Here is an 18,680-nt window from a genome sequence, read left to right as displayed (position 1 = left end):
GCCCGCACGCGCCACGCGCCCGTCAGGTGTCCGCCGCGGAGCGCGCGGCGGCGGCCAGCCCGGCGTGGCGAGCCCCGGGTACCGGCCCTGGGGACTGACTCCACCGATGTTGCAGGAGGGAGAAGAATCGCAAATCAAAAGGAAACGAAACGAACGCGAGCGGAGGGGGGGGGGGGGTTCCGGGCACCGGCGCCCTCGGGCGGGCGGGCGGACGCGGGAGAGCGCCGCGGGCCCAGCCGACTGCCGGGGCAAGTCAGGACAGTCTCGCCTTTTCCGGAGCCCGGCCCTTCCCAACCCGCCGGCGTCCAACGCCCGCGCCCGGCGCGCCGCGGAAACTTCCACCCGGCGGCTCCCGGGGCCGTGCGCACGCGCGGCGCGGCGCGGCCGGGACCCCGGCCCACAGCGCGCATGCCCGCACTCCAGACTTCCCATTCCCTCCCACTCCACCCCCTCCCCCGCCGGCCCAGCCCTGTCTGGTCTGGAAGGGTCCCCCGCCGCGGCGGACGGCGCGCAGTGCGCAGGCGCGGTCACCAAGGCGGCGCTGTCGATGGAGGATTTGAAATCGCCGCGCGTGCGCAGTGCGCCGCGGCCCGCGAGGGAGGCCGCGCCTCCTCCCCGCCGCCCCCGCCCGCGGCCTCCCCGCCCCTCATTGGAGCGGAGGCGGCGGCCCCTCCTTCCCCCGCGCCCTGTCGCCGCCGAGGGTGTCTTTTCGCCGCCGCTGCCGCCGCTGCAAGAGCCCCGGAGCGCGGGGTGCGGGCGTGGCGGAGGGCGCTGCGCTCGGGCCCCTGGGCCCGCCCCCTCGGCCGGTCGCCGCCCCTCCGATGGCCTCTCCCGGCGGCCCGAGTGCAAGCCCGCGGCCCCCGCGCCCGCCCCGCGCCGCGTGAGCCGCCCGGAGCCGTCCGCGGGCCGTGCCCAGCGCCCGAGCCGCGCCGCGGCCTGCCCCGGCCCGACACCGACGCCGACGCCGCGCGGCCCAGCTCCGCTCGTCCGCCGATCCGTCCGCCGGTCCGTCCGTCCGTCCGTCCGTCCGTCCGGCCCGGGGCGCGGCGGGGGCGGGGCGCGGCGGGCGGCGCGGGCCCCGCGGGGGCGGCGCGTGGATGGATCCGCGCGTGGCCTGGATCCAGCCCGAGCAGAAGGGGCCGGCCAATGCCCTGTGGATGCAGATCTGGGAGACCTCGCAGGGCGTGGGCCGCGGCGGCCCGGGCTTCGCCTCCTACTTCTGCCTCAACTCGCCGGCGCTGGACACGGCGGCCGCGGCGGGGGCGGCGGGGGCGGCCGGGCGCGGCGGCGGCGGCGGCCCGGGCCCCGCGCTGCCCGCCGCGTCGCCCCCGCCGCCCGCGCCCGGCCCCGCCGCGCTGCCCCCGGCGCTCCTGACGGCGCTCGGGCCCGCGGCCGAGGGCGCGCGCCGCCTGCACAAGTCCCCGTCGCGGTCGTCCTCGTCGTCGTCCTCGTCCAACGCCGAGTCGGGCACCGAGAGCCCCGGCTGCTCCTCGTCGTCCTCCAGCAGCGCCTCGCTCGGCCGGGCGGCCGCGGGCGGCGGCGGCGGCCCCGCCGGCCCCGGCAGCACCGGCCCCGCCGCCTTCTTCAGCTTCGCCGACGGCTCGCCCGGCACCCCCGGCCCGGCCAACGGGCACCCCGGGCCGCACGGCCCCGCGCCCGCCGGGTCGCCGCCGCAGCACCAGTTCCACCCGGGCCGGCGGAAACGCGAGAACAAGGCCAGCACCTACGGCCTCAACTACCTGCTATCCGGCAGCCGCGCGGCCGCGCTGAACGGAGGGGGCGGCCCCGGGGCCCAGGCGCCGCGGCCCGGCACGCCGTGGAAGAGCCGCGCCTACAGCCCGGGCATCCAGGGGTGAGTGCGCGCGCAGGCCGCGGGCCCGGCGTGGGGGGGGCCCGGGCGGGTCCGCGGGGAGACCCCCCCGCCACCCCTCCCCCCCCGCCACCCCTCCCCCTCCCCTCCCCCGCCGCCGGAGCGTCACCACGCTCTCCCCCGCCCTCCTCCCCACCCGGGCGGGGGGCTAACGCGGGGACCCCGGGTCCGACGGGGCTGCAGATCAGGTGTGCCCCTTCCTGTAAGTTCACTGTACCTAGGGTGTCAGTATGGCCGGGAACCCATCCGTCACGTCGGAGGGAGCTGCGTGGATTTATTACTATTATCGTTGAAAGCGAAAGCCCTTTTTAAAGGGAGAGTGGGGTTTTGTTCACGATGCAGCCCTGGCGAATTTAGAAGGAGCTGTGTGCGCGGCTGCACGGCGCTACCGAGATTAAAGTCTGAAGGCGCATTCGAGGGTCGGTCACGCACACGCACATTGCTCTGTATGCGTGTTCTTTGGAAGTACACATTGATGTATGTCCTCAGAGCCTAAAGGACCTTAGAAGTTCCGGGTGAGCTTAGGGCACCCCCAGATCAGACAGGAGTGGACAGGAAGGCGGAGGCGTGGCCTAGGGTTGTCCCTGGTAAGGCTGCTCGCAGGCTGTGTGATGCCGTTTATTCAGCCCCTTTTTTTTGCCATTTTTTTTTTTGTTGTTGATTGTATGTTTTCTGAGCTTCTAGAAACACATGTTCAGGTTGTGTGTCAGTATTTTGAGACTTCAATCATGTGCCATGCCTGTGTGGATTCTTAGTAGAGGAATTCCCAGGGCATCCATTAAGGTGGGGGCAGACCCTTCTAATCTTAAAAACCCTCCTGATCCCCGGCCTTAAGATTCCTTTGGAAAGTTAACTTTTCCTCTTTAGAACTGTTACATTTCGCTTGAAGTGTGTTGGAAACACTTAGGTTGATACTGTTTTAAAGTGTTTGCTACATGGTAACAACCCATCTTGCAACTTGTTTCTTTTGGTCTGGGTTAGGAGTGTTACTTTGTCAGAGTTCTAGCCTGAAGGAGGGGGTGCGCGCTGCAGACCCAGGAGGAACCAGCCCAGTCTCCTCTGCCCTTTCTCTTTCCAGTTCTTGATTGCAAAGACCTCTGAGGCTGGCGGTGGGGTGCAGGTTCTTGTAGACATATGGCAGTGAACTTAAGGCACCATTGGCTGGAACCTTCAGGTTGCCAGCCTGTTACATAACTGGAATGGATGCTATGTCTCTTGAAGTAGAAAAATATAGGAAGAGCCTGTTTTACCCCCCGTTTGTGCAGTGTTATACTTCTGTCCTTCCTGAGCAGTGGTGGCATTATGCCCTTGGGCTCTTGAGGCTTCCTCATCAGTAACCCACAGGCGTCTGCGACGTTGCTCATGGGACACTGTGGGGAAGATGCAGTGCTAGGATCTGGGGCAGAATTGGCCTTCAAGTCATATCCCATGATTTTGACCCTCTTCTGAGTGCCCCATGCTTGGTAAGCGTGGCACCAGCTGTTCAGAATTGCAGTCTCGGTTTCTGTGACTCCTTCTGTGAAGTTGTCATTGATTAGTTGTCCTTTTGGCCCCTGTGTCTCTCATCCTTACCCTTAGAGTAGGCTGTAGCCATTTCTGTGGAGTCTGGGCAGCCAGGCTCCTGTCTTTCATGCATGCTGGCCCTTTGCTTGCACTGCTACTGGGCCAGGGCCTCTGCAGTGGGCTTGATTCAAATTCTGCCTCCTAACCCGCTGATGATCCCTCCCTGCCTCTTGTCCCTTTGGTTAAATACCAAGGCCTGAAAACCATTGCCGCCTCAGGGCCCTGCCACGGCTTCCCTGGAACCCACCTCCATTCTTCTCTGTCACAGTTGTCCCCTGACCCTGCCATCCCCCTTTAAAACCCAGCTCAAAGACAACATAGTATAGAGCTTAAGCATGAGCTCCGAGGCCAGCCAAGGGGACTGGTTTGGCCATTATGTAAGCAGGAGGGACTGTCCTCATGCGTTTTGAACCATGCTTTTTCATTTGCTTGGTACCCTGCCTTAGCTGTGTAGGTGTCTTGTGCCACGACTCTGATAGGGGCCTGGGAGGTAAATCTACTTCCTACTGTCTCAGCCTAGATGAGGGACCAAGAGTGGGGGAGGAGGGGGGAGGAAGAGATTCCACCTGGTACCATTAATGAGAGGACAGGAGGTGGCCCTAACTATTGTTTCCATGTGGCCTGTTGTTTTTATGTGAACTGACCTCCACTATCAAGAAAGGTTCCTATCTGGAACTGAGCACATGTACCAGCTTACCCAGAGTGCCAGGCAGGGCCAGCACCAACCTTTCCATGTGGCTTAACCTGCTGGGGTCCCAGGGTCTACTTACAGCAACGAGGGGCCTTGATGATAGCTGCTCACAGTTCTTTTGTTGTTGTTGTTGTTGGTTGTGGGGTTGAACTCTGGGCCTAGGCACTGTCCCTTGGCTCTTCAGCTCTACCACATGAGCCACAGCGCCACTTCGGGTTTTCTGGTGGTTTATTGGAGATAAGAGTCTCATGGAATTTCCTGCCTGTGCTGGCTTTGAACTGTGATCCTCAGATCTCAACCTCCTGAGTAGCTAGGATTACTAGGCGTGAGCCACCAGCGCCTGACCTGCTCAGATGGGCCCAGATACACATACCTGAAAAGACCGAGTCTTCAGACCCCAATAAAGGGTGGGGTGGGGTGGGAGTTTGTCAGCTGCTCAACCCAGTGGGTCTTGGCCTGCATCATTTGTCCTTTTCTGGGGATGAGTTTTGTGTCCTTGGAAACCGCTGGGGGAACTGGGTTTATGAGTTTGCTAGGTTGATTTCAACTTCAGTTAGGATGAAGAATAAAAACAGGTGAACGGGGTGCTTAGGCAGTTTTTGACTTGAACTCCCAAGAACTCTTACTTTGGGAATGGAGTATAAATTGTGAGGAAGATGGGCGGGTGTGTGAACAGGCTGTCTGCTTTTCTGTACCACTTTTGTACTGTCACCTCTGACCCCTCACCTGCTGATCTAGCATTGTAGTTAGTTCCTGCTCTAGTCAAGTCTAGCAGCTTTAGGAACTTCCTTTATCTTTAATCAGGATTATGTGTTGGTGGGAAGCTGGCCCTGCTGGACTTGGCTTTACCCCTACTGGTTGTGACAGAGCCCCCGGAAGAATTCACTTGAACTTTGGGAAGTCTTCCCAGTCCTGCATGCACACAGGGCGCAGCTCCAGGTCACTGGCATCGTGAAGGTTGTGTTGGCTCCGGGTGTCTGGGATGTGCTGCAGCAGCTTCCTTTTTGCAGGTCTGTTGGCAGTACTCGCGCATGCGTGTGTGTATGTGTGTGTGTGTGTGTGTGTGTGTGTGTGTGTGTGTGTTGGTCCATGGGCTTGAACTCAGTGTCTGAGTGCTGTCCCTGAGCTTTTTTTACTCAAGGCTAGCACTCTACTTCTTGAGCCACAGCTCCACTTTTGGCCTTTTTTTTTTTGGTAGTTGATTAGAAATAAGAGTCTCATGGACTTTGCAGGCGGCTTCAAACCACAGTCCTCACATACCAGTCTCTTGAGTCGCTAGGAGTACGAGTGTGAGGCACTGGTGCCCGTCAGTATTAACTCCTTATTGTCTTCCTTGTGCCTCGTGGAGCTTCTGGTCCCACTCTGGATATCAGCGGCGCAGGCTGGCCAGCGGCACCCCAGGGCTTCAGTGGTTGCTTCCAGCTTGATGTGTGTAGTCTTTACTCCGTATGAGGGGGCCACAGCTTGATGGAGCCCCTCCTTTGCCTCCAAGGCTGGCTTAACAAGACCGCAGGAGAGCCCTGGGCTCTTCCCAGAAACCACCCTGCAGGCCCCAATGACAGGGCTCAGGTGAAGGCCCTGCCCAGGTGTGATTATTCTGTCTTCCCGCTCTGCTGTGTGTATCAGGCCTGCAAGAGAGAGGTGATTCCTGGCCTGTCTCAAAGGGTGATGGTGGCCTTTGTGGGTTTCAGCCTCTGAGACTCTGAAAGTAGAAGGCTGGGAGCTGCATGGCCTAGAGGCTGCAGGGGAGTGGGTCTTCATGGCATGTGTGGAGGCGCCCTGCTCTGTGACCACGGTCTCAGAGAGACAGCAGGTGATTTCGTCCCCCAAACTGCGTGGGGATATGCACCTTACTCTTAAGCTTCCTGTGCTGAACTAGGTCTCTGCTGCTGTGTGGCAGTTTGTCACACACTTCAGGTTAGACAGCTGCTATCTGGCCATTTCTTTGGTCATGTCAGAGATGGTTTGCCTGGGTTTTCTGCTCACTCTTGAAAAGTTGAGGTATCATCTGGTTGTGTTCTCATCTGGCTCGAGGGCCCACTTACAGTCCCATTCTTCTTATTGGCAGAATTTGACTCCTTGCCTTGGCTCATGTCTCTCCCCCCAGCCCCCCAAATCTAGCAAGGTGCTTTGAAACTCTTCTGAGGTCCCCTGTCAGTTGGAGGAAGGCTCGCTGGATTGAGTCAGTCTGCTGTGCCTGCCCATAGGCCCGAGTTGGTTTGTGAATGAGGTGCAGGCCTTCCACGTGGAGATGACCCTGTGTGGAAAGAAGGGAGGAGGCAGTGGGTGTCTCGTTCTGTGCTTCTTGCTCTACACTTCTCCTGATTGGATGGACCTTAGCCCGTGATGGTGACTACATCCTGTCCTCTGGCATGACTGTCACTCTTGGAACTGAGTTACCAAACAGACCGTGAGAGAAATAAGAACTTTCTTGTGCCTCTCTTTGATGACCTGTTCTTTAAAATACGCCAGCTAAGGAAAGGTTGCAGGGAAACCACAGGGCACATGAAAATGGTGATTGCAAAGTGTGATTTGTGAGGTGCTCTGCATTGGCCTCCTCAGGAGAGCTGTCTTCCTGTGCAGGTGGCGTTGGCCTGTCTCAAGTTATGCCCGCTAGGGAGGGGCTGCCTCCCAGCTCCCACTTCCAGTGTGGGTTCGTACTAGCCACTGAGAGAGTGCCCATCGCAAGGCTGGCAGCTGAGGAGGGGCAGGTCTGCATCCTAGTCAGAGCCAAGAACATTTTTGTAGTTGTCCTAGACATTTTGAAGATTTGGTTGTCAGTTCTGAAGTGAATTACATACAGGACAGTCTGCAATTGGTCAAGCTTTCCGAAGAGTAATTAAATCAGTACTATGCCTCGAAACACCAGAACATTCATAAAAATTATAAACTAAGGATTGGGAAGGTGGCTCAGTGGTAGAGCACTTGTCTAGCATGCATGAAGCCCTGGGTTTGATTCCTCAGTACCACATACACAGAAAAAGCCAGAAGTGGTGCTGTGGCTCAAGTGAAGAGTACTAGCTTTGAGCAAATGAAGCTCAGAAACTGTGCCCAGGCCCCGAGTTCAAGCCCCAGGATGGGCAAAATAATAAAAATTTTAAAAAAAGTCTAAACTACATTTGAAAGGTGTTCCTCTTTAATTTTAACTTGTTTCTTTCTGCAAAAGTAATGCCAGAATAAGAAAACTCACTGGGCCACTGGGTAGGTGTCCATGGTCAGTGTGTTCTGACTTGGGTGGTGTGCATCCATTTACTGCCAGCCATTGGGGTCGGAGTGGCACCTGAGCTTGTATGCCATCTCCATGCAGGGCTTGATCTGTCTCTTAACTGACAGGGCAGGCTGGATGGGAGCCCTCTGAGGGCCCCTGGCCGGGATACCCTGGGTTGTGAGTCACACCCTTTCTTTGTGGGCTTGTGCTCTTTTTCTTTCCCAGTCAGCTGCTTTGGGTAACCACTTGGCTCCGCTGTACTTGAGATTGTCTTGATTTCCTACGTAATAGCCTGTGGGTGGGGGTAGTTTCTATTTCCCATGCATGGAAAGGCTTCCCATGGTCCTCATCTTTTCTGTAGTCCTTGACACCTAAGTGAAGGATGGCTAGGGTGCAGTAGGTTAAGGGAAGTAGACAGTGGGATTGCTTATGTTCTTAACCCCCTCTCTCACATTGGAAGCACACATTTGGCCATGAGGGCCTGCCTGCTTCCACCTTGATTCTCACATCTGAAACCAATCTCTTTCCATATGTGGAAAGCCGAGCATCTACCTCGAAGCAGCTCAAATGGGGGCATGGAGGCAGGGGGGCTGTGGTGTGAGTGCCGGACAGGCCGTCCTTCCTGCCCCTTTCTTCTCCCTTTTCTAAGGAAATGGAAACCAAAAGTTAGGCTTTTGTTGCCAACAGGAAAAGCTTAACCCTTAGATTTTGAAACTATAGCTAACATTTTCTCAGCCTAAGATTTATGTTGTGTTTTTGTTTTTGTTTTCTTGGAGTAACTAAAGTTTGGAATCCTGTGGTGTTGAGGGTGTCAGAGACCAGAAGTTGATGTGTGGGAATTTTTCCTCCCATTGCACTGAAAGATGTCCTTGTGTTTTTTTAAAACTGTAAAGTGTCCTAGTAGTGAGTGTTCTTCAGCCTCGAAGAATCTTATATCCACTGCCTGGGCTTCCAAGCACTTTATCAGCTCTGCGTGTGGGGTGGGCATACCTTGTTTAAGGTTGGTTATGACCTCTCGTGTGGTTGGTGAAAGGAGTAAGTGAAAGGAGATGAAGTGTTACTTCTCTGATTTCTAAAATAGTGTTCAATAGGTGTCCAAGAAAGACACAAAGGGGGCCCAGAGCAGTGAACGGGTAGCTAGCATAGCACCGTCCTGCAGTGTGCCATTGAGGAGGGGCGTTTGGTGTCTGCCGTTGTGTGCAGTGGCTCCTGGCTCTGTCTAGCCGGCACTTGTAGGGTGACTGATGCAACTGGAAAATGGAACTCACATTTGTTGCTGTGGCTAAAGCAAGGGGCCTTGCATGCACTAGGCAGGTGCAGGATCACAGGTATTACCTTCACCTTTCTTGATTTTAGTCAAGATGTAAATGACCATATTTGGACATTGCTGACCTGGTGTAACATGAGGTCTTATTTGAAATGCCGAGTTTCATTCAGTAACAATTTTATTCAGAAATAAATTAAAACTAAAGTTGGGTGCCAGTGGTAACTCCTAATCCTAGTAACCATGGAGGCTGAGATCCAGAGGATTTTTGTTGGAAGACAACCGGGGAGACTCCACATCCAAAATAACCATGAAAAAGCCAGGTTGGAGGTCTATCTCATGTAGTAGAGCACCAGAAAAGCAAGTTGAGCATATGCAAGTCTCTGAGTTAAACTTTGTCACCAAAGAACCCAAAACAAATCCCAAACAACTCAAACAGCAGTAAAACTGTTACCAATGGGAAAGCTCTAGAAATTGGGTTTTGAGTTGCCAATGCAAATCCTTTTCAAAAGGCTACTGTTTTATGTTTTGTGTGAGCTGTCCTGTGCACAGAATACAGGAAATATACAAAAGGGTCATAGGCAGAGTTGTTTTTTTTTTTTTTTTTTGAGTTCGGTCGTGGGGCCTGAACTCTGGGCCTGGGCACTGTCCCTCAGCTCTTCAGCTCAAGGCTAGCGCTCTACCACTTGAGCCACAGTGCCACTTCGGCTTTTTCTTTTCTTTTTGCTTATGTGGTGTTGAGGAATCCAACCCAGGGCCTCAGGCATGCAAGGTAAGCGCTCTACCACTGAGCCACCTTCCCAGCCCTCATAGGCAGAGTTTTATGGAACAACGTTTAAGGCTGTTTGTGCCTGCCTGATACTGACAGTAGTGCTCCATGGAGTCTCTTTTCTTGTTCACACAGCTTTGCCTATCACCAGTGCTGCTTTTCTGGGCTCTGGGCTCTGCAGGACTTTGAGTTTCCCAGCACAGCTGTGGAATGAGCCTGACCTGGATGTGTCTGGTAAAAGGTGTTGCACTGTTTCTCCACACCCTGTTGAGTGAGGGAGACATGTGATGCCAGGGGTGAATCTAGAGTCACTGGAGACCTGGTAAGATGGTAGAGGGTCTTTTGTCCTCCCAGACTTCCCTTTTCCTAAAGAGAGAGGCGGAGACTTAGAGGACCTCTTGTGCCCCAGGAGGAAGATGCTGGTTGGAAGGGGGAGTCTGGGGAGCTGCTGTTGCAGTCATGGGGCTGGCGCTTCCCCGTGCTGCCAGAGCTGCCTGGAAGGAAAGCTGTTCAGGGAGGCGAGAACTAGGAAGGAACCTACATATGGAATTCTTGGTAAAGAGGGTCTTTTAAGGATCAGCTGCAAGTGAAGGGCCTGTAATTGGAGAAGATGATGCTCACAGAGCCTCCCTTGACAGGTGGGTGCTGTCCGGTACCAGCACTGACCTCGGGTACTGACGAGCTGCAGTACTAATCATGTCCCATCCCCCATCCTGCTAAAGCTGCCTAAGGTCAGGCCCTGCCCTCACCCCTTTATGCAGCAGCTTCTCCATACTTGTCCCCGCTTTTCTCATGAAAGAGCGCATGAGGTGTACGCGTGCAGCAAAGCAGCTCCCCATGATCACAGAGCTGGGAGGGGCGGAGCTGGTGCTGAGGCAGGCCTACTCCAGGCCCAGATCTTCGCTTTTCAACCACTGGAAGCAGCAGAGGGGCTTGGGCAGGGGGAGGGTGGAGACTGAATTCCATCTGCTCCTTAGCGAGGTTACAGATGCTCTTGTGAAGTTTGTCCAGTGTCTGGAAGGGTCAGCTGCCCCGGGTGGACAGCTAGTGCCTGCCTTTCCCCCAAGGGAATCTTGAGAGTAACATCTTACAAACTGAACTGGAGGGCCTGACTTCCCCCTCTTTCCCCCACCCCGCTCCCACCCCATTCCAGGCTAGAGAGTGTCTTTCTTTTCTTAATTGACTTCATAGTTCAGGCTACTTGGTGTACTCCCTGTATCCCAGGCTTGTGTTAAAAATCTAGATCCTTCTACCTCTACCTACTGAGTGCTGGGATTATAGGCATGTACCACCTCTCTGCGCTTTGAGTGGTTTCACAATGTGAGTGAGTACTGGTGACAATACTGCTGTGACACATGATTTAGAAATCGTTCTAATCGCTTCAGAGTTAGGACTTATTTTTAAAAGTAGTCTACACTAATGTTTAAAAAAAGGCATTGTCTTTAGGAAACTGTTGTCTCAATGTGGAAGTTTTAAAGTCTTCCCATCCCTCCATCTAGAAATAACCAAGGTATAATTAGATGACCGCAGTTTTTTTTTTTTTTTTTTTTTTTTTCTCTTTTTTATTTTTTTTTTATTTTTTATTGTGAAAATACTGTACGGAGGGGTTACAATTAGATGGGCAAGATAATGAGTACATTTCTTATCAAGCCTTGTAGCCTCTCCTTTGCTTCCCCTTCCCATCCCTTCCCATCCTCCCCCAGGCCCCACCCCCAATCCTCCCCACCCCCCTCACCAAAGTTGTAAAGTTCGTTTTTGACATGACGACTTGTAATTCTCATTGTTGCAACGGGTCCACCTGTATCTTTAAACGACTTGTTTTTCACCTTCTCCTCCACAAATTATACCGATATCAAATATAGTTAAAGCAGGGATTATACTGTAAAATTCTTGTCTGAGGCTTCTATTATCCATTATCCATGGATCTTCACCTTGCTCCAGCATCATGATCAATTTAGGTTTAGGAACACAGTGCCCCAAGGACATGAGGTTGCTATAGGTCTCCAGCATTACATCTCTATGAAGGGTCCTCTGACCAGGATCCACATCCTGCCACTCCTTCCAGGTGAATTTCACAGCCACATCATCAAATGACACCAGCTTCAAAGATCCACTCATTCTGTCTTGCTGCTGACAATGAGAAGATTCTGGAAGCATGGCTGACATCAGTTCCAAAGCCTGAGATTCCTTCAAGTTACAGCTCCCAAGCTCCACTGCCCAGAGCTGGGTGCCGGCCTTGTGGCTGCCACCTATGGAAGTCCAAACTTTACTTCAGGGCACTTCCAGCAGCAAGGCAAAGGCTGACCGCAGTTTTTAATCTTTTACTCTAAGTGCACATGATCCCTCAATAGAAAAGAAACCACTAAAATCATGTTATCTTCGTTGTAAATTTGATAAGCTATGTTGTTTAAGAAAGACAGATGTGCAGCTTCTGAGGGAAAGAGGAGTTTTTAAGATATTCCAGAGGCCTGAGAACATAAACATGAGAGCCCTGAGTGGCCAGGAGCGCAGCACCAATGGGAAGAAACACTGGCTGCTGGCTGCTCTGCGGGTGCTCACGGTTCACATCACGTTGCATGCGTTGCCATGCAGTTTGGCCTTGTGCATTTTGTTCTGTACTTCTATTCACTGGCATTTCTGAGTGCCAGGCCCCGTTTTCTGTTCCTTATCTGTGTGGATGGCTGAGTTGTAGCAGCGCCAGGTGGGGTGTCAGAGTCCCACTTCCACGCAAAGAGACTGAAGCACTGCACAGGCAAGGTTTCTGGCTGCACAGGTGATCTCTGGCCGCCAAGCAGTCTGGGCGCTGGCTGGAGGAAACAGTCTGCAGCTGACCAGCTTCGGGCTCACCTGGGAATCCTTACTTTTCTGGGGACTCACAAAGGTAGTCTGCATCTTTATGCTGCTTGTGTACTTAACTGATTTTGCTGAGCCCTTCCGTTTTCCTCACAAGATGTCACAGTGTCCGATGGCTGTGACCTTCTTTGCTCTGCTGTGACCCTTCCCTGCCTTCCCTGTCTCTACAGGAACCTCAGTTTGTATTGTTTTATGGGTCTGTTAAATGGCCAAGTTTTCAAAGAAGAGCTGATAGGAGGTGGGGGCCCTGTATGGATGTGTGATTGGCCTTTCAGCGTTAGAACTGTGCTGGACATGGTCTCTCACTTGCAGCATTGTGGGGGAATCTGAGGCAGCACTAGTTTCCCTCCAAGTAGACAGTTGGCTCTGGTTTTCCATCTGTCCAGCATACTCCTCCAGCCAGGGGGTCCCCCTGTTGCAGTGTGGACTGCCTCTCAGAGATCCTCTGGTGTTCTGATACCAGCATACCCACAGGCGCTTGGCCCCCTCCTGCGTGGCTTCATGGTTCCTGGGTCTGCCGTGGTGCTCCCCCCCCCCCCCCCCCCGGGGCTGGGAGTCAGGATGGCCGGCTGGCCCCCGCCCTTGGCGCTGTCAGCCCTCTGTGCCTCTCACTCTGCTGTCTTCTCTCACTACGCTTATCCGGCATGTCCTTCCTCAGCTTTTTCTGTAGAACCAGAATTTTTAAAATCCTCTCATCCTTCGTGTAGCGTTTTTTTTTCCATTGTTCTGTGTTGTATTGGCTTCACCCCTCCCTCTCTTCCTTGCCTCCTTCTTACAGTTTCTGCAATGGCTTGTCTTTATTCTGATGTGCCATGGGGTGTTTTTTACTGCCACCCCTCCCCTGTGCCCTAGAACATTCTCTCTGCTCAGGCTGCATCTGAAAGTCTGGCCATATCTGCCTGAACTTTTCTGAGGTGTGGTGCCCAGCAGTGGCTAGCAGTGTTAAGGGCCAGGTTGATGTTCCGCTTTTGTTGGGGGTCTAGACTGTTCTCTTGCATGCCACTGGGTTTCCCCAGTACCTCTCTCACCTTGTAGTCGGCCTTGGGGCAAGCCTTGCATGCTGGGCTCTAGCACTGTCTGTTGCTTCCTGAAGCTCTCCCTCACCTTGGAATCCTGCCTGCTTTTCAAGTCTCCCTAAGTAATTCTTTCTGCCCCAGCCTCCCCATCAGCTCTGTGGGAGCCCCCCCCCCCTCCCCCCCAGCCTCAAGTAGCCTCCCAGAGCTTGGATTTCCTCACAGCTCCTTTTTGCTTTCTTTGCTTATTCGCTTTTTTCTCCTGCGCCACGGGTGGTTCCGTCTCAGCAGGACTATGCGTGCATGCTCACACACACCGTGCTGGAGCTCATCCTGGGGCCTCTTGCTCTCACTAAGCTTTTTTGCTCAAGGCTGGTGAACCACTAGTTTAGCCCTGCCTCCAGTTTCCCCTTGTTTTTGCTGGTTAGAGCCTCTGATTTGTCTGCCTGGGCTGGCTCCGAACCATGATCCTCCAATCTTGGCTTCATGAGTAGTGGGATTCTAGGATGAGTCAGGGGTGCCCCGCTTCACAGTGGAATCTCAGTGCAAACATGGGCCTTGTCTGTCTTCCTCGTTGCCTACCCCTCCTCTGCCCCCCTCACCCCCCCCAACACCCAGAGCAGGCTGCGCTGTGTGAGTAAGAGGGGAGTGAATTACATCTGAGTGCTGTCCCTTTTCCCTTTCTCCTTTTCTTTTGTTCTTAGGGTTTTCCAGTGATTTCAGTTTGTCCCTTACTGTACTTTTTTCCCCTTTGTTGGTCGAGGGGCTTGAATGTCCTTTTCTTATAATTTCCTCCCGCCTTTTTTCGGTGGGGCTCAGGCACGTGAGTACCTGGAAGGCAGGGCCATACTGTCCTGCTAGCTGTGTGGCTGAGGCAGGTTTTGGACCTTTGGGCTGTGTGCAGAACAGATGTCAGTGTCGTCTTCAGGTTTGTGCCAGGGACATTTGTCATGCAGGCCTGGACAGAGAAGCAGGTAGCAAGGAGAGCTGGACAGAACGGTGACAAGACACCATTACTAGTAAACGCACACCTCTTTCTCATGAGTGTGGGCACCACCTCCGGCCTGGCTTGGCACAGCCCTCTGAGCTTCTCACCGACAGGGCTGAGTAGGTGGCGGTGCTCCCCGCTCACCAGCTGCCCTCCGCTGCTGTCCACACCAGCACAGGTCTCCGGGGCTCACAGGTCACTTTTCAGGGGTCCAGGCTTTGCAGAAGGATGGATTGGCTGACGGCAGACATCCGGACGGACTTCCTACGCCAGTGACCAGAGCTACGCCCTGCCTGAGCCTCAGCGCTCGAGACGTGTCCTGCTGGTAGGGAGTGGGGTGGAGAGTCTCGAGGACAGGGAACTCAGTGGCTGGGAGAGACTCAGACATGCTGGCCTGTATGCGCAGGGCTTCGGGATCCAGTCCTGCAAGCTTGAGGCAAGGCGCCGTGGGGTCTGCTCCCAGCACTTTGGGATCAGGTTAGTGGGAGTTTGTGAAGCTGAAGCAGTAGCAGTTTAGGCAAGGAATTGCTTAATAAAAGCAACATTGTACTTACTGAAGACACTTTGGAAAAAAGCAAGAAAGAAGCAAATTATTTGCCACTGTTAACATTGGAACATATTTGTTTCCATTGTTAAATGCTGCTCTGATCATGTAGCAAATGCATCACTTTGTATTTGTTTCAACCTAATCCTGGAAAAATGTGAGGAACACACTTCTGGATGAAAGAAGCCAGTTACAAGAGGACACGTGCTGTAATTCCACTCTCGTGGAGACCAAAAGTGGCAGCATTAAATTAACCTGTGGCATCGGAAGTCAGGAAGGTGCCGAGAGAGGTTTATGAGCGGGAGAGGGGACAAGGGGGGCTCCTTTGAATAATGGTACTGGACTGCTGTGTGCGGCATCCAGGGCAGTGTTTTTAGGGGTCAAATGGTGAATTTTTTAGTCCCTACGCTCTGTCACAACTGCTCAGCGCTGCTGTGATAGTGCCAAAGCAGCAGTGGAGAACCTGTGTAATAGTGGGTTTTGTATGGTACCAACACTGTTTATCCTGCAGAAAGACAGGGCTGGTTCTGGCTTACGGGGACTAGATTTGGTTATGTTTGTGCATGTCTTTGTGAAAATGCACCCAGCTGCACCCTCATGATTTATAGACTTTTACCATTGTATATTATAATTCAGAAAATTACCTATTTTAAAGTATTAAAGCAGAGAATAATACAGAAAATAAAAAGCAAGAACAAAAGCAAGCAGGTAAGAGTTCACTGGTCTGCCTGACCCTTCTCATGGCTGTAGGGCAGAGATAGTGTAGTGTTTGGAATACCAGCATTGCTTTTTAAACATTTCAATTGTTTCCTAGATAATTGGAGAATTATACTCCCAGTTGTGTAAGGACTCAGGGACTGCTTTGCTAGGTCAGGTCACGTCCTGGGACAGCCCTCAGCTTGAGGTATGAGCATCTGTGGAAGGGCCTCTTAGTTTAAGACTCCAGTGACTTAGGCAGTTAGCAAATGCTCACTTAGCTTTCTCCTCTATGAAATGCACAAAATGCAAGTGTTTGCTTCAAGAACTGGGAAGAGCTGATGTAAACGATGGCATGTTGATTTTGTCGAATATCCCAGAATCCTAGTGTTCTCACTCTCCCTCCTCTTAATTGTATGCACTGTCTCACAGTGACCCTGGTGTATCATCAAGCATCCAGGGTGAGGATATCTGCAAAGATAAGAGAACATTTAGCGATTTCAATTTTGAACAAGGTCCGAGTACCTGAACTAGCAAACTAGACCTGGGGCCCGGGCTGCCTCCCACAGTGGGCTTGGTTTCTTTCGTGGCTCCTAGAGGAGTGGAATGGTGCAAGGCTGGGTGACAGGCAGCCCTGAGGTAGCCAGCCCTGAGGTAGCCAGGAAGGGAGTTGGCATGTGGCTTGGCGAGTTCCTTCTTGTCCCTCCTGAGCCTCTGCTCCCACAGCGTGTGCAGGTCTCCTTTGCATAGTGCTTCTTGTCCTGCTAAAGATGTGCTAAGCAAGAGGGCTGCTTGCGCCTGAGTTCTCCCACACCCACCCCCGGGAAGCACAGTTCCCAGGCTTGCCGTGGAGAGTGGCTTGGGGTGATACTGGTTCTGGGTGGATCAGTGCACTGGGGTTCTGGAGCGTTGGTGCTTGTGCTTCGCCCCCATACCATGGCTCACCTAGTTTGCTTGTAGGTATCTTGTCACAGGTATTTTCCTCACTAGCTCTGGGAGTACGAATTACCAGGAGTACGAATTTCTAGTTTGCATACTTTTGTCCTGGTTTAGCTACTGGAAACATACATCTAAGTTCTTGCTTTCTGAAGCCTGCTGTGGTTTTCTCTCCTAGGTTGATTGGTCTCTGCCTTTGCTCACATTTGCTGTGTGCTTAGGTTTGCTTTGCCTGGGTAGTAGAGTTGTGTCTTGTATTGTGCACAAAGGTACCTTTGCTGACTTTGAGATTAGGCACTGAAGGACCCTTGGAACTGCTCCACGGTCCCTATGTCTGATCTCAGAGGAATCTGGGAGGGAAAAAAGGGAAGGCTTGTGTTATGACGAGCTGAATTTGAATGAACTGCGGTTCCCACATTGGTTTCTAAACGGCAGGCTGTTATATGTACTTGTTTGGCCTTAACCTTTCTAACCACAGTTGGCCTTGTCTGCCCTGGGGAGCTGGCCCCACCTCTCCACCTGGCTCCTGCCCGGTTCTCAAGGCTCCTCCTCGAGGGGCTGTGCGCCCTTTCTGCCGCTGGCTGGGCTGCCAGCCTTCCCCAGCAACAGGCTCTCCCAGGACCTCGCCCTGCTCTCCATTCACATTTGAAAACCACATGCCTGCAGCTTCATTCAGAGCCCGGTGTGGAAAGCGCCAGAGAGGCCCCTGCCCTGGTGGGGAGGAGCTAGGGCTGGCACTGGCAGCAGCTCCCCGGAGTTCCGGAAACGTGGACCGTTCCCACTTACGGTTCCAGGCCACGTCCTTCCACTTGTTTTAAAAGCCATCATGGTTGAAGGTCTGATTCAAGGTTTTCTAATTGTGCAGATACTATTTGGCACGTAACATAGTTAAAAAAGAAACATAAAACAATTTGTAATTGGCGCATTAGCCTCAGTAGAGGGCTGCTTTGAAGAGGCAGCTCCAACCTTCAGCATAGTAGAGCAGTTAACTCACTCTCTTGTGGCCCTCACATGTCCATTTGCTTAGCAGCCCATTCTGCTAGTTAGTAAAGAGGGGAACACTAATCCCGCCCTCCTGTGCAGCCCTGGGAAGTTGGAATCAGTTATTGTACTGTAATTGCATCAAAGCATGTGGAAATGTACAAAGTGAAAGTGATGTCCAGCTGTATTGACTGACCAGTGTATGTATTGTTTTCTGGAAGAATACAGACTGTGAATACTGGGACTGAAGGGAGGGAGGTCTGGTTTCAGGGAAACCACTGGTCCTGAAGCGTATGAAGAAAGAGTTGGAGGAGGGGAAAAAGAGAATGAAGTCACAATTGAGCACAGGCGCCAGTGTTTTCTATTGCGTTTTATATTATAATGCAAAGCACTGTGAACAGTTGAATCCAGCTTATAAATCACTTTTGCCTGAGCATTTGGAATCCACCAGATTAATGAGAGGAGTTCTAAGCATTGACCAAGGCAGGCGGTTAACCGTAGGCAGACCTGAGTGTTGACTGGAAACCTTGATGGTTCAGGGGTTGTGAAAAATAGCAGGGACTGGGCAGCGACAGCCTACAGAGGGCAGCTCTTTGTGGAGAGAGGATTCCAGAACATGACAGAATGGCACGTACAGAATCCAAGGACGCCCTTAAAACAAGAGGAGGGTTACTCCTTCTTACTGGCTTTGCTTTTTTTACTTAAGAAAATGCTGAATGAAATCTGACCATCCACTGCTTAGAAGAAAGTAGATCTGAAATCTAGAGGAACTGTCTTGGTCGCAACGCCGGGGTGCGTTTCTCCTACAAGTGCTGGCACACTCGATCACTCAGGGATTGTTTTGTGCCTTGTTGCTTGCACAGTTATTTTAAGGTTCCCTTGCTTCATCAGGCTGTGGGCTCTGCACTCGGCCCTTTGTCTCTGTGTCCTTCACAGCTGTTACCTGTCCATCCGGGTCCTCCTTGAATGCTGTACGTGACATCTTTTCATCCTCTTACCACAAAGAATGAAACAGCCCAACAATCATGCTAGCAGGAGGGAACAGAGCCAGAGGGGACGTGGGGGTGTGCACAGAGGGTCCAGCAAACGGCTGGTAGATGCGGAGCCCCAGCCCACACCTTTGGGACCAGCATGTCCTCCCTGGCTCTGAGTCAACTTTAGACAAATGGGAACCATCTTAGCTTTTAAAGGCAGAAGTTAATAGACTTACTTCTGAATGGATTTGGACTCTCAGGAAGTAATCTGTCAGTAGAAAAGTGCCAGAATGTAGTGCTTTTGTGTTCTCTTCTCCAACAGTTTCGTGA

General features: G+C 53.1%; 1 protein-coding gene across 2 annotated transcripts in view; it reads left to right on the top strand.

Annotated features, from left to right (window-relative positions):
- Positions 1–1,097: 1,097 nt before the first annotated feature.
- The window catches only part of Tent4a (terminal nucleotidyltransferase 4A), a 40,273-nt gene continuing 22,690 nt past the window's right edge, over positions 1,098–18,680 (top strand). For both annotated transcript variants that reach the window (XM_042695234.1, XM_042695233.1), the window contains exon 1: positions 1,098–1,852. In XM_042695234.1, the coding sequence (XP_042551168.1) occupies positions 1,098–1,852 (755 nt within the window). The remainder of the gene's footprint in view (positions 1,853–18,680) is intronic.

The sequence above is a fragment of the Dipodomys spectabilis genome, unplaced genomic scaffold (assembly GCF_019054845.1).
Source record: "Dipodomys spectabilis isolate Male_0828 unplaced genomic scaffold, ASM1905484v1 ptg000179l, whole genome shotgun sequence".
Taxonomy (NCBI): Eukaryota; Metazoa; Chordata; class Mammalia; order Rodentia; family Heteromyidae; genus Dipodomys; species Dipodomys spectabilis.
The sequence above is the reverse complement of the archived record's forward strand: the minus strand, read 5'-3'. Positions and strand labels throughout refer to the sequence as shown.